The following is a 15,690-nucleotide window of genomic DNA, read 5'->3' on the forward strand; positions in this document are numbered from 1 at the left end:
GAGGGGGAGGGGAAGTAGGGTAGAGAGGAATGATGGAGGGAAGATAGAAAGTTGGAGCGGGGTGGAAGAAAGAGGTGTATGGAGAGTGGAAGAGGTATATTGGGTTTCTATTTTGGGGGGTATTGTTGACAAGAGGAATTGCTGTGATTATTGTTTAATGTTGTATGACCCCGGCTATGCACAGTATATATGTGAGTGTATGAAAATGAAAAATGGAAAATAAAAACATTTTAACATTAAAGATTCTACCCCCCTCCTTCACAATTATACATCTGTGTTCATCAACCTCATTAATAATTAGTTAATAGTATGTTATAACTAGAAAAGATTTGAGGTATCCTTAGAGTTTTTCAGTTGACATCTGCTTTGTTCTGCTCTTTATTGTTTCAGGTACATTGCATCATAATACAGTTGCTGCTGTAAAGTTTCTGGAAAAAAATGAAACGGAACATTCAAGAACAGGGGTATGAAAACCAAAATTATAACTGTTAATGTTTAATATAGGGATTCATTCAGAACAAAGGGGTACATTTATTTGCTTTCACTGTACAATGCTTTACGTATTCTGACCTCATGTATACACTGCCAGTTTATGACAAAGGATCTGTGCCTTTCCTACTACTTCCACTAGGAGGCATTGTAATTCTAGATATCTTTGCTGCATCTGGGTTAATGATATATATTCTAATAATCTATTTGGGTTATCTGAATTGAACTCTTAATACGGAAAGAAAATTAAATTGTACAAGCAACGAATTAGCGAAATAAACCAAGTAATAATAGAAATAGATAATAGATAAAACAAAGTTTAATAGAAAGAAGGACTAGGGGAGACATGATAGTAGTGTTCCAATTTCTCAGGGGTTGCCACAAAGAAGAGGGAGTAAAACTATTTTCTAAGGCACCTGAGGGTAGAACAAGAAGCAATGGGTGGAAACTAATTAAGGAGAGAAGCAACTTAGAACTGAGGAGAAATTTCCTGACAGTTAGAACAATTAATCAGTGGAACAGCTTGCCTCCAGAAGTTGTGAATGTCCCAACACTGGAAGTCTTTTAAGAAGATGTTGGATAGCCATTTGTCTAGGGTTTCCTGTCTAGGCAGGGGGTTGGACTAGAAGACCTCCAAGGTCCCTTCCAATTCTGCTATTGTATTGTATTGTATTGTATTGTATTGTATTGTAATAGCAAAAAGCCAACATGGGTTTATCAAAAACAGATCATGCCAGACTAATCTTATTGCATTCTTTGACAAAGTGACAAAATTAGTGGACCAGAGGAATGCCGTTGATATAGTTTACTTGGACTTCAGTAAGGCATTTGATAAGGTAGACCATAACCTACTACTAGATAAAGTAGAAGAATGTGGGTTAGACAGCATCATCACCAGATGGATTCGTAACTGGCTGACCAACCACACTCAATGTGTAGTCCTCAATGGAACTGCATCTACATGGAGGGAAGCATGCAATGGAGTACCCCAAGGCTCTGTTTTAAGCCCAGTACTCTTCAACATCATCATCAATGATTTAGATGATGGAATAAATGGGACTCATCAAATTTGCAGCTGGCAGGAATAGCCAACACTCCAGAAGATAGGCTTAAGATACAGAAGGATCTTGACAAACTTTAACATTGGGCACTATCTAATAAAATGAAATTCAATGGTGAAAAGAGTTAGGTTCTACATTTAGGCAAGAAAAACAAAATGCACAGGTACAGTATAGGTGGTACCTTGCTCAATAGTAGTAACTATGAGAGGGATCTTGGAGTCCTAGTGGACAACCATTTAAATATGAGCCAGCAGTGTGCAGCAGCTGCCAAAAAAAGCCAACACAGTTCTAGGCTGCATAAACAGAAGGATAGAATCAAGATCACATGAAGTGTTAATACCACTTTATAATGCCTTGGTAAGGCCACACTTGGAATACTGCATTCAGTTTTGGTCACCACGATGTAGAAAATATGTGGAGACTCTAGAAAGAGTGCAGTGAAGAGTAACAAAGATGATTAGGGGACATATGAAGAACGGTTGCAGGAACTGGGTATGTCTAGTTTAATGAAAAGAAGGACTAGGGGAGACATGATAGCAGTGTTCCAATATCTCAGGGGTTGCCACAAAGAAGAGGGAGTCAAGCTATTCTCCAAGGCACCTGAGGGTAGAACAAGAAGCAATGGGTGGAAACTAATCAAGGAGAGAAGCAACTTAGAACTGAGTAGAAATTTCCTGACAGTTAGAACAATTAATCAGTGGAACAGCTTGCCTCCAGAAGTTGTGAATGCCCCAGCACTGCAAGTCTTTAAGAAGATGTTGGATAGCCATTGTCTGAAATGGTATAAGGTTTCCTGCCTAGGCAGAGGGTTGGGCTAGAAGACCTCCAAGGTCCCTTCTAACTCTGCTATTGTTTTGTTTTGTATTGTATTGTATTGTATTACTATTGTATCTCGGATAGAGCTAACTAAGTTTGCAGCTGTACAAGTTGCAATTTATCTTGCTCTGCTATAAATGTTTTCCCCCACATATCAAATACCTTCAGTAATACCTTTTTCACTTTTGGCTGGTGCTAATTAAATGTATAATATTTTGTCAAACTTAAATTTATCAGCTTAATTCTGCCTGCCAATTCCAAAAATTTAAATTTGTCTTAGAATTTATGTGGAAGGAAATTTTGCAGAAAAAAGCTGTTCCAATGATGCCTCTCTGCTTACCTACATTATTTAACAAATAGAATCTCTAAGAAGATATTTGGGTTACATTAAAACTTAGTTATGAGGGCCACAGGTCATGTGATGATTTCGATTTTTTCCCTTTTCTCTTTTTCATAAAAATATGTTTTGTTTTAGCAAAATTGTATCTTGAAGGATAATGGGGAGTAAGCACTGAAGCTGTAATACAGGCTCCATCAGTAATAAGCCATTATGTTAATGGAAGGGCAAAAGAGACGTACATTCATAGGGCCACTCATGAGAGGAATTCATAAGTGAATGGATCTTTAGCAATGCCCTTTTCTAGGGCATAATTCACTTTTCATGGCATAGACTTAAGGAATATAATAGGAGATGACTGCAAAATGCATGAATGGTATGGGCAGGAAGCTGAAGGCAAACAAAATTCTGGAATGCATCATTAGAGGGTCATCAGCAGGAAAAAGGACCCTAATCCCTCTATATAGGGTTTAGCCAAACCTGTTTGGAATATTGTGTTCAATTCTGGAGAACTCACTTAAAAAAGATACTGATAAGGAGTCCAGAGATGGGCAACAAAAATAGTGCAAGGTTTGAGGGACAGAACATATCAGGAGAGACTAGAAGAACTGAATATGTACAGCCTGGTAAACAGAAGGGAAATATATTTAAAGGTTTCATGATTGAAACCTTTAAATATATTAAGGGTGTAAAAAAGGTTCTAGAATGCAGTATGTTCAACATGAAGCAAAAATCAAGAATACAGAGGCATAACCTCAAACTGACAAAAGTAATGTTGGAAGGTATTACTTCAAAGAAAGAGTAGTGGAAGCTTGGAACCAAGTTCCAGTGGAGGAAGTGGGTCAGTCCCCAGAAACAGAGTTTAAACATGCTTAACCTGTTTGAGATAAATACGTGTCCATTATCTAACAAAAAATTAAAATTAAATAAAAATAATAATTAAAAATAATAGATATATTAAAAAGAAAACAAAAAAGCAAATAAACTCAAAGGGAAGACTTCATGAACCACTAAGTCTTTTTCTGCCATCAGTTTTCTATGTTTCTATTTAAAATAATAGAAAAACGAACAGGGATAAGAATGCGTTTCTGGGTTTATTTAGTAGCAACGATGGTACTGAATAAGTTAAATGTCTTCACTATCATTGCATCAGTTCACTGCTTCAGTGCTAACTTTCCATCATTATAGGTTCCAACTTAAACTCAAGATGAAGAAATTCAGTCAATTTCTATGAAAGCTTTTGATTGTGTCAATAATGTCAAGCTGTGAAATGTGCTTAGAAAAATGGGAATTTCAAAATATCTCATTGTCCTTACAATTAACTTAAACTTAAAAGCTCAGGAACTTACAGTACAGACAGAATATAGTGAAACTGACTCCAGGTTGCCAAATGAGTGTAATAAATAAAAATGAGGGTATTAACCCTGCCCTTATTTTTTTTCAATCTGTATGCTGAATATACATAGTCCTCTAATAGCTGAGAAACTCATGTGCTTGCACTAGTAAGAAGTACTTTTTACTGGTAGAAGCTGGTAGGTCAGCTACAGTGCATTCAGAAAGTATTCGGAACCCCTTCACTTTTGTCAATTTTATTATGCTGCAGCCTGATTCTATAGTTATTGACATTCATTTTTTGTCATTAATCTACATTCAGTACCGCATAAGCACAAAGTGAAAACAGAATTTTAGAAATGTTTATAAATGTATTAAAACGAAAAAACTGAAATTTCACATTGACATAAGTATTCAGACCCTTGGCAACAGCACGAGAAATTTAGCTCTGGTGCCTCCCATTTCTCTTGATTGTTGCTGTCATGTTTCTACACCTTGAATGGAGTTGATCTGTGGTAAATTAAATTGATTGCACATGATTTGGAAAGGCACACACCTCTCTTTAGAAGGTGTCACAACTGACAGTGCATACTATAGCAAATTAAAAGCTACAAGGTCAAATGAACTACTTGCAGAGCTCAGAGACAGGATTATTGCAAGGCACAGATCTGGGGAAAACTACAATAAAATTTCTACTACACTGAAACTTTCTAAGAACACAGTGGCTTCCATAGTTCTCAAATGGAAGAAGTTTGGCACAACCAGAACTCTTCCAAGAGCTGGTTGCCCGGTCAAACTGAGCAATTGGGAGAGAAGGGCAAGAGAGTTTACCAAGACCCTGATGGCCATTCTGCCTGAGCTCCAGAGATCCTGTGTGGAAATGGGACAGAGTTTCAGAAGGATAACCATCATTGCAGCCTTCCACTGATCTGGGCTTTATAATAGAGTGGCTAGATGAAAGCCTCTCCTTAGTGCAAAACACATGAAAGCCCACTTAGAGTTTGTTCTTCACAGTCTGAGAGTCGTTCAGGTCTTTTTTGCAAACCCAATCTGGTTTATCTTACCATAGTGAACACTTTACTCCAGGGATGTCAAACTGAAGACTCAAGGGCCACATGTGGCCCGCAGGTTGCTTAGATCTGGCCCACATGGCCACTCTGGAAACAGCAAAGAACTTCTCCCCAGTGTCTCTGCCAGTGAAAATGGCACTCGGGAGGGCTGTATGCTTTTTTTTTTTGGCAGAGGGTTGCAGAAGGCTGTTGCAGCAAAAACGGAGCTCAGAAGCCCGTTTTCGCTGGCAGAGCGCTCATGCCACCACAGGCGCCCCTGACACAAGTGACAGTGAGCTGACCATGCTCACCCCCACCCCAAGGTCAAACACATCCTTGATGCGGCCCTCAATGAAATCAAGTTTGACACCCCTGCATTACTCCGTTCATTAAGAAATATATATCTTGTCCTTCATTTTCTTTTAGTAATGCTATTCTGGAATGGGCTTCCTGGCATTGTGACTACTTTATGAATGTGTCCCTTTAGAGTTGTCTTGCTACCTGTTGGAATCCTTTCCCTACATTATTACATTTAAAATAATAATGATTTCAAATGTGAGAAGTTGGAATTTTTCAAAGCAGTGTTCCAGCATCTGGCAATTTTTAAAAATTTCCCAGTATTGCTCTGAGTCCCAAATAGGTTTTATAAGCTTTCTTGGAAAATAATAATAGTGGGCTGCTAAGAGTCTAGTGCTTTGTTTAGAAGCATGGCCATCTGCTGTCCATAAAGACAAAACTAAGCAGAATTTTTAGAAGACATCTGGAACAGAGAGGGTCCAGTCCAGGTGACAAATAATCTTTCAGTTAAATGGTGTTGTGTAATTGGTGATTTGGAACCCAAGCCCTTCTTAGCAACTGTTTTTCAAAAGCACCCAGAAAACCTCCAGCAGGTGCTCAAAATATGAAATATGTTACCAGCGTCAAAAAGGAAGGGATTCCTACTCTGGAATAATCTTTATCTCATTTTGCTTCTAGAATCCATTGGTAAAATGGCTCCAGGTGGATTCCGTTCATCCCAAGCAACAGTTACTTAGTATGGCCGCAGGTGATGGACCTCATCAACATTTTAGAAAACATGGAAAAGTGATTCAAGACAGACTGAAAGGAGCTGCAAAAAAGATCTGCTGCCTGAGCAAAGAGAAACAACAGCTACTAGAGATGGTAAATAGACTAAGAACGGAACTTGGAGAAGCTTCAGAGGAAGGTAAGCTCATTGGAGAGAAGAATCTCAATACTTGCGTAAGAAATTCAGTCTCTTGAGATTGAAAAAACTAATGGAGTGAAGTACTGCATGTAGGCTTGTTGCCAAGATCAAGAGGTCCTGGTCAGAGCTTGAGAATGAAATGCAGCTGAATAAGAGCACAGTTGCTCTCAACATTGAACATGATGGTATGAAACATGAACAGACTCAGTATTTGTTTCTTATTCTTGGCTATGAAAACCTTGATTACTGCTCTAAAAGGTCAAGGTAGCAACTACTTGTTACATAATAGCAAAAAGCTCTTTTATATACTTCTCATGTATATAAGAAGATTTTTGAAATAAATACTTTTTTGTTTTGTTTCCTGGAGATGAAGAACAATGAAAAATGGCATTATTGTATAACTAACCTGAGGTCAAAATAAAATTTAACTTTAAAGCTAAAGCACTGGGGATCATCTTTCAATTTCTATATAGCATAAAAGGTTCATTTTTATTTTGTCATCTCTGTAGGATTTCAGGATTGCAACGACTCAAAAAACCCTCAAAATGAGACATTCCCTAGTGCCCTTTATCCCAAAGAACTTGTACAAGAAGCAAAGCAGCATTTTCTAGCTTTAGAACATTTGCAGTGCCATCTTACAAAACAGGTAATATGTCCTCTTCCAGACAATATCTCAGAACCTCATCCTACTATTTTATATCAAGGACAAGAAGATTGCTGTCGGAATGCTAGATCCTTTCTTGTGATTGCAGTGATATGATATGCAAACTGTGCAAAAGCCAGGCTCTGAACTCTGATTTTGCTATGCCCAATTACCCAGATTCCATCCCTATTCCATGGAGAACACAGTTGAGGTAAAATTCACCATTTCTTTGGAGATTGCAGCAATGTGTCATTTTTGTGCTTTTCATAAAGATTGGTGGCAACATCCTGTTAGAAGAGACTTGGGTACATTTAATCTAGATTATTGTTAATTTTAGAGTAAAAGTTGGCCGTATTTTTTAATTTACATCTACACCAAAGAAAGTTGGAAACCATCCTTTCTCTTTTTTCCCCTTTTTTCATCCTTCTACCTTGCACTTTGTCTCATTTTTCCCTTTTTCTGTCTTTTTGTTTTCTTGTTTGTTTACTTTTATTCATGGTTTTGAAATTTAATACAATCCTATTAAAAGAAAAAAGAAAATATCCCAAGCAGTAGGAGTTGTCCTGAAGTAGTAGAAATCCTTTTAAAACATATGTTGTTTTATAGCCTTAAATTCCCTTCAATGGAGCATAAATTGCAGCGTATTTTCTTTGAAAAAAAAATTGTTTTGGTAATAATTTTTCCTTTATTTCAAATGGTTATATATGCAGTATGTAGGCAAATTAACATTAAATTGCATTAAAGCTTTTATTAATTCATTGTAATGTTATCCTAATTTCAATGTGCTGATCCATTTTTGATGCCCTTACCAATTGGAACTGATAGCAAGCAATTTCCTAACCATATGATATTTTCCCCTCAACTATTGTCACTTATGGCAAAAAAAATTATATCAATTACATGGAAAGTGCAACACGAGTGCTGACTAGATATGGACTCTGATTTGTACACACAACTCCTACCCAATACAAAATGAGCCAATTTGGAAAGTTATTTAATTATCTAAGGTGGCAAACTGCCCTTATCCCTGATTCAGGTTTTTCTACAGAGATCTCTTTAGTTCAGAAGCACAGTACATTGATGTTGACATGTACCAAAGAGAGAAAAGCCATTTTAAAAACTTATAATCAGTGGTGAAATTCAAAGTTTTTACTACCGGTTGTGTGGGCGTGGCTTGGTGGGCATGGTAGGGGAAGGATACTGCAAAATCTCCATTCCTACCCCACTCCAGGGGAAGGATATTACAAAATCTCCATTCCCATCCCACTCTGGGGCCAGTCAGAGGTGGTATTTGCCAGTTCTCCGAACTACTCAAAATTTCTGCTACCGGTTCTCCAGAATCTCTCAGAACCTGCTTATAATGCTTCCTCAAGTAATACATTTTGATGGAGGGAGGAGGGAAAGGGAGGATTTTATTTAGGGATTAACAGATCTGCCTCAAATCAGAATGTGATTTATTACCGATGTTACAGTAATTGGACAAATTTGAGACCAGAGAGACAGTTATATGTACATATTCATTGTCATTAAATTACACCTGATTGCCAATCAACTGATTCTCATTTTTAGAGGCTCCATATGTGATGGTGCTCTCTTTTTTCCTTCTTTTTCTTTTTTGCAAACAGTCAATTATTTTTTTAAATTCATCCTCACTTCCATCCTCATATATATATGAGGATGGAAGTGAGGATGAATTTAAAAAAATAATTGACTGTTTGCAAAAAAGAAAAAGAAGGAAAAAAGAGAGCACCATCACATACATACATACATACATACATACATACATACATACATACATACATACATATATATATATATATATATATGTTTTCTGAGGTTTTCGCGGGTGTTCGTATGTAGGTCTCTAGTTGTTCGGGTTTTCTCCCGCGTAGAATTGGAGATGTCTTGGCGACGTTTCGACGAAGTCACATTCGTCATCTTCAGGCTGCTGCTGACTACTTCAGGTTTGGTGTTTCCAGGAGTAGTGGAACTGACTACTGGAGTAGTGGAACTGACTACTCCTGGAAACACCAAACCTGAAGTAGTCAGCAGCAGCCTGAAGATGACAAATGTGACTTCGTCGAAACGTCGCCAAGACATCTCCAATTCTACGCGGGAGAAAACCCGAACAACTAGAGACCTACATATATATATATATATATATATATATATATATATATATATATATATATATATATATATATATATATATATATATATATATATATATATATATATATATATATATATATATACCTACCGTATTTATCGGCGTATAACACGCAGTTTTAAAACTAAAATTGCCAGCTTAAACCCTGCCTGCATGTTATACGCCGATACTGCGTGTTATACGCCGGGTCCCAAACTGCCTGCTCCAGCTGATTCACCGGCGCCCATGATACTCATAGAAGTGCAGCATCCATTTCATGGCAGCGTCGGCGGCTCTCCAGCTACCCTGCCTGATATAACCCCTACCTTGCAGCAGTGGCGGCAGCTCTCCAGCCACCTGCTGTTCGCTTTAACCCCATCATTGAACAAGCGGCGGCTGGAGAGCCGCCCGCTGCCTGATTTAACCCCATCCTAGCAGCAGCGGCTCGCAGCGGCCAGAGAGCCGCCCGCTGCCTGTATTTTTTCTCCATCATTGCGGGTGCTTACCTTCCCGCCCGCCTGCTCTCTGGTCCCAAGTGTACGCGCCGGCATTCTCCCAATCAGCTGTGAGTCCGCAGCCGCCCGCGCTGCTGTTTTAAAGGCTGCTCCTCAGGACCCTCCGAGGCCACCGTACTTCTGACGAGTGACGTCCCTGACGTTACGCTGAGGACGTTACTCGTCAGCGCAATTAAAGAGTAACCTGAGTCTGCTAGCGACACAGGCCAGGTACTGTGGTGAAAACAAAAACATATAGAAATAGGGGTTTATGTGGGGGGGGGCTTGTTATGTGGCGCAGGGGGAAAGAGTATGTGATATGGGGGGTGGGGTTATATGGTACAGGTGGTATCAGGACTATGTGGTACAGGGGGATTAGGTTGTACAGGTGGATCTGGGGGGGGATTAGGTGGTACAGGGGGATCAGAGGGGGGAAAATGATGTGACAGAAGAGGGTGGGGAAGTAATTCATGTTCTAATGTTATAAATTTTAATCCAACATTAAGTTCCGAGCTTCCAAGTCATTTATTTTTAATGAAAAAAAATTTTACTCAAATTTTTGTGTTAAAATGGGGAATGCGTGTTATACGCCGGTGCGTGTTATACGCCGATAAATACGGTATATATATATATATATATATATATAGATAGATAGATAGATAGATAGATAGATAGATAGATAGATAGATAGATAGATATAGATATAGATATAGATATAGATATAGATATAGATATAGATATAGATATAGATATAGATATAGATATAGATATATAGATATATAGATATATAGTTTTTACATTTAAAACAGTGCAGCACCGCAAAGTGGAAGTGACCATACAATCACATTATATATAAATAATCTCATACAGTAACTGTTAGCCTACTTAATACACTATCTATCCTTCTATCCAATCACATTATTTACAGTTTGTTCCAGTCTTGTCACCTTGTCATATACCAATAATAGAATCTGTTCCAGACTTCAAAATATTCCGATTCCCCTTTATTTATTTGTTCAAGGGGGAGCCTTCAACTATTTTTTCTTATATCTAACTCTGATGGTGTATTTTCTTTTTTCCAATACTGCGCATAAGTTGTATGCGCCACAGTTAGTACATGTATAATTAGATAAAGCGCATCTTTCTTATACCCCTCCGGTATTATGCCTAGGAGAAAGATTTCTGGTTTGAAAAAATTTGATCTCCCACCATTTGTTCCAACCATGAAATCATTTTCCAGTATATTTTTGCCTCATTGTATGTCTACCACATATGATAAAAAGTGCCTGGTGGGTTTTTGCACTTCCAACCATTTAGGGCTAAATTTTTAAACATTTTGGAGAGCCGTGCTGGGGGAAGATGCCATCTGCAGATTTTCTTTATAAACCGTGGCCATTGTTAGTTTCCAATTAAGTATCCAAAGTTTTTCCCATTTAGTCAAATCCACATTATAACCAAAAATTTTCACCCAGGCAACCATAGTTTCTTTGACATGTTCTTCCTTAAGTTTATATTCCAGCAAAAATCTATACAGCAGTTTGATCACCCTGTCTTCTGTCACTATCCCAAGTTTATCTAATATTGTGTAATCTTTGGCAATACCTTCCTTTTTCCTATCCTGTGCAAACCTTGATTGTACCTATAAATAAGACCACCATTTTAGTTGTACCCCTTGTGATGCCAATTCGATCTAGTTTTTAATCTCCTCTGTCTGTTCAATAACACTTTGTATGTAACAATTTTTTCCATGTTAATTAAATTTGGATGTATGTATGCTTCCATTGTAGACAGCCATATGGGTATTTCAATGTAGTGGTCGTGTTTAATTTTGTTCCAAAGTAATAACAGGGGCTGTCTGATGTAGTGTCTATAAAAATATTTATGTGCAGATCCTTTTTCATACCATAGGAAGGCATGCCATCCTGCTTGGAGGTCATGACCTTCCAATTTGAGTAATCTTTTATTTCTCAACATTATTCATTCTTTTAACCATGTTAGAATGGCCGCAGTATAATAAAGTTCCCAATCCGGAACACCAAATCCTCCTTTTTCATTAGTATCGTGCATAGCTTTGAGTTTTATTCTTATTTTTCCCCCCTGCCATATAAATTTAGAAACTAATTGATTTAAAATCTTTAAAAAACCTTTTTCTAATTTAATGGGAATGTTCTGAAACAGAAAACGAAATTTGGGTAGTACATTCATCTTTATGACTGCGATCCTACCCATCAGATACAATTGTAAGTTTTTCCACCTATCTAAGTCTTGCTTAGTTTTATTGATCAAATTAATATGGTTGTCTTCTTTGATGGACTCATACCTCACTGATAAATGTATACCTAGATATTTCACTTTTTTTACAATTTGAACAACCAATTTCTTCGTTAATTCCTCTTTCAATTAGGATGTCATATTTTTGACCAACATTTTAGTCTTTGTCATATTTAGCTTTAGATCCACTACTTTCCCATACTCTGTCAATTCCTCAATAAGTTTCATACCAGACTTTAAAGGATCCTCTAACACGAAAACTAAATCGTCCACGAAAGCCTGTAACTTAAATTGTTCCTTTTTAATTTCTAGTCCCTTTATCTGTTCCTCTTTACGGACATTCCGAGCTAGAACTTCTAGGGTTAATAAGAACAGCAGCAGGGATAGAGGGCAACCTTGTCTTGTACCTTTCTGTATTGCTATACTTTGCGTTAATTCACCATTAATTATTACTTTGGCTTTTTGATTTGTATATATTGTTCTGATAGTGTTTATAAATTTATCCCCAAATTCCATGTGTTCCAATTGTTGATGTAAAAATTCCCAGTTTACATTGTCGAATGCCTTTTAGGCATCGAGAAAAAGTAACATAACTTGTTTTTCATTATGCACTTCATAATATTTGAGAATGTCCAACAGAGTTCTCATATTGTTTTTAATTTGTCTTCTGGGAAAGAATCCATTTTGATCTGTTTGAATAAATTCCTGTGTGAGGAATTTTTTCAACCATTCTGCAATTATAGAGCAAAAAATCTTATAATCTGCATTTAATAATGAAATTGGTCTGTAGTTTTGTATAGACATCTGATCTGAATGCTCCTTAGGTAATAAGACAATGTTAGACTCCGTCAATGATAGCAGTGTCTTCGCCTCTTTCAACACAGCATTATAAACCTCCATCAGTGTTGGAACAAGCGTATCCTGGAATTCTTTATATATTTCCGCTGGCAGTCCATTTGGCCCTGCTGCTTTATTATTCTTTTGTCTTTGTATGGCCTCAATCATCTCTGATATTTTTATTTCCCCATTGAGCATATCTTTTACTTCCTCTGGTATCTTTGGCAAATCTGACTTTTCCAGATATTGTAGTATTCCTTCCTTTGTATAGTCTCGGTTTTCTCTATATAATTGTTCATAGAACTTTTGAGTAATCCTTTTCCTCTAGTTGATAATCGATCTCGCCTTTTTCATCTTGTAATTTATTGATCCAATTCTCTTGCTTCTGCTCCTTCAACCTATAGGCTAGCCACCGACCCAGTTTATTTGCATTCTCAAAGAAATTTTGTTTTGCTTTTTTTATAGACTGTTATAGTTTTGCTTTTTCAAATATAGCCAATTCCTGTTTAATCAATTCCATACTTTCTTTTATACTTCTTTTTTGCAGTTTCTTTTGAAGTTCACTCTCTAAATTCTGTATATTTCTTTCAACTCTCTTGTTTTTTGATTCTCAATTTTTTTTCTTCCTAGCTTTAGCTGACATCGTGACCCCTCTTATAAATGCCTCAGTTGTATCCCATAGGTTTGGTATGGATGTGTCTCCTGGCTAGTTTTCTTTGAAGAAAAATCTCAGTTCCTGATTGACTCTTTTAATACATTCCTGATCTTTTAGAATTGTTCTATTGAATGACCAACGATAACTGCCTTTTTGTTTTTTCCATGTAATCCTCATAGGATTGTGGTCAGACCATAGATTGGGTTCTATGTCTGTCTCCTTCACATCCAAAATTAACTTCATCAACATCCAGACCGTATCTATTCTTGACCAGGATTCATGTGTATTTGAGTAGAAGGTATATTGCTCTCCCTCTGGACATCTTTCTCGCCATACATCATGGATACTTAATTCTTCGGCCATTTGGAAGAACGACCTCGGCAAAGTTCTCCTAACTCCTTTTCTCTTCTTTCCACTTTTATAGTCCCATTTCTGGTCAACTATAGCATTGAAATCACTTCCATCCTTACTTCCATTCTAATTCACTAGCTCACTCCAGACTTCCAGATTCATTTGATTGTCCATGGATTAGGTCGTTTATCATATTTTTTCCCTTTTGCTGTTTCAAAATTTTCATGACATGTGTTATTTCCAAACTTTAATTTTGTTTGAAGAAAAAAAAAATAATATAGCTACCATGTTTGTTTATTACATTGCAAGAGCATTCATTTTGCCCTAACCTCTGTGTGTGTTTTTGGTATAGTGCTATAGCAGAATATGGAGAAATTGAAACTAAGGCTCATACGAAAGTGATTCACTCAAATTGCATTGCCAAATTATTGCTGAGAGCTTTGAGAATAATGCAGAAGTTGTCTGGGCAAGAAGCTTCTTCAATGAAAAGACCACATAATTTGGAAACCACAGCATTGATTTCTATAAAATGTGTTCTGTTCCATTTTCTTAAATTTTTACTTAAAATTTTATTCCATTTTTTTATTTTTTTAATGTTTCTCCTCTATTTCCACATGACATTGATCTCTGGCATTGGTCATTTCCACAGATTGGATCAGACTCATGTTCAAGAAACTGCACTGCAGATCCCTCAGTATCCAAAGCCCCTGTGCTACAGCAGCCTCAACAGCTCGGAAGAGAAAGTCCAAGCCTACCCCAGCAAAGTTGGTTATCATCTAGTGCTCCTAGTTCCTTGGAGGAAATTTGGCAAATGTTAGAGATGGGATCAAGTCCTTCAATTATCAGCCCCAGAAACATTGACCAAGGTATGTATAATGTATAAAGCCATGGTTATTTAATTTCAATAATATAATTCAAATATAGCACAATGGCTTTTTGAAACCCAAATTTCTCTATTTTACCTATGACAGATTCCATTGGTATTTTCTTCATTTCCTTTACATATTCACCACCTTTGAAGTCAGTGTTTCACTGAGTGTGAAACTAACACATTTGTGTGCTCAATTAATCATTGGCTACAGATAGATCGGAATCTGTAGTATCTACACATAGATCAAATAATATTCTGTGGAACTTTCTGGAAGAGGGCATACTTGTCTCTAATGGTTTCTCCCGTGTATTTCTTGGACATTCCACAATATCCAAATATAAGGAAGTGTTAGTTGTATTCTTGGGTGCTCTTTTGGTATACTTTCCTACACTTAAACTGATTACAGCCCATCTCCTTTCTGCTGTATAAAAATCCAAGTCTGGTGTTCCTAAGCCATAAGAACATGTGACAAGATGTTCTTTAAAGCTGAAAGTCTGGTAACTTCTCTTTTCACAATTTGGAAGTAAATACTCCATATTGTAGCTGAATATAAATATATTACCACTTTTACTTAGCACTAATATAGCAATATAGCAATAGCAGTGGACTTATATACCGCTTCATAGGCCTTTCAGGCCTCTCTAAGCAGTTTACAGAGAGTCAGCATATTGCCCCCAACAATCTGGGTCCTAATATATTTATATTGGCATTATACTGCCGTTTTCACTAATTTTATTTACATTTCAGTAAGTAAAATTAGTTTACTGTTATTATTTTAGTTTCAATAAACTATTCATAGGTGGAAATACAATACTGTTTTTGTGCTTCTAACTCAAGTTTTGCTTGATAGAGATTTTAAAAAAATCAGTCAATGCATTCTAAGATTTGTTGTAAGATTCAATTTTATAAGTTTCAATAATAGATTATCTGTTACTTATTAAATTAGATTTTCTTATGGAACTCAAGTTCGTAATGCTCTATCCTCCCAGGTTCCCCCCCCCAAAAAAACCCTGTGAGATTTGCACATTAGGTGATTTATAGTGTACACATTAAAGTTGCTGCCCCCTGCCACCCCAATACCACTAAAGGAAACTCTCAGAACCTATTAACAACTGAAAAGATTATGAGGGA

The 15,690-nt window shown here is 37.0% G+C and overlaps 1 protein-coding gene across 10 annotated transcripts in view; it reads left to right on the top strand.

The window, feature by feature from the left end:
* The window catches only part of CCDC57 (coiled-coil domain containing 57), a 106,524-nt gene that overhangs the window by 75,421 nt on the left and 15,413 nt on the right, over window positions 1-15,690 (top strand). For all 10 annotated transcript variants that reach the window (XM_087710061.1, XM_087710059.1, XM_087710060.1 and 7 more), the window contains 4 exons: window positions 391-464; window positions 6,060-6,288; window positions 6,798-6,934; window positions 14,338-14,554. In XM_087710061.1, coding sequence (XP_087566187.1) covers window positions 391-464; window positions 6,060-6,288; window positions 6,798-6,934; window positions 14,338-14,554 — 657 coding nt within the window. The remainder of the gene's footprint in view (window positions 1-390; window positions 465-6,059; window positions 6,289-6,797; window positions 6,935-14,337; window positions 14,555-15,690) is intronic.

This window comes from Thamnophis sirtalis, unplaced genomic scaffold (genome assembly GCF_051295495.1).
Source record: "Thamnophis sirtalis isolate CommonGarterSnake01/CBP01778 unplaced genomic scaffold, rThaSir2_p1.2 scaffold_3, whole genome shotgun sequence".
In the NCBI taxonomy this organism is placed as follows: Eukaryota; Metazoa; Chordata; class Lepidosauria; order Squamata; family Natricidae; genus Thamnophis; species Thamnophis sirtalis.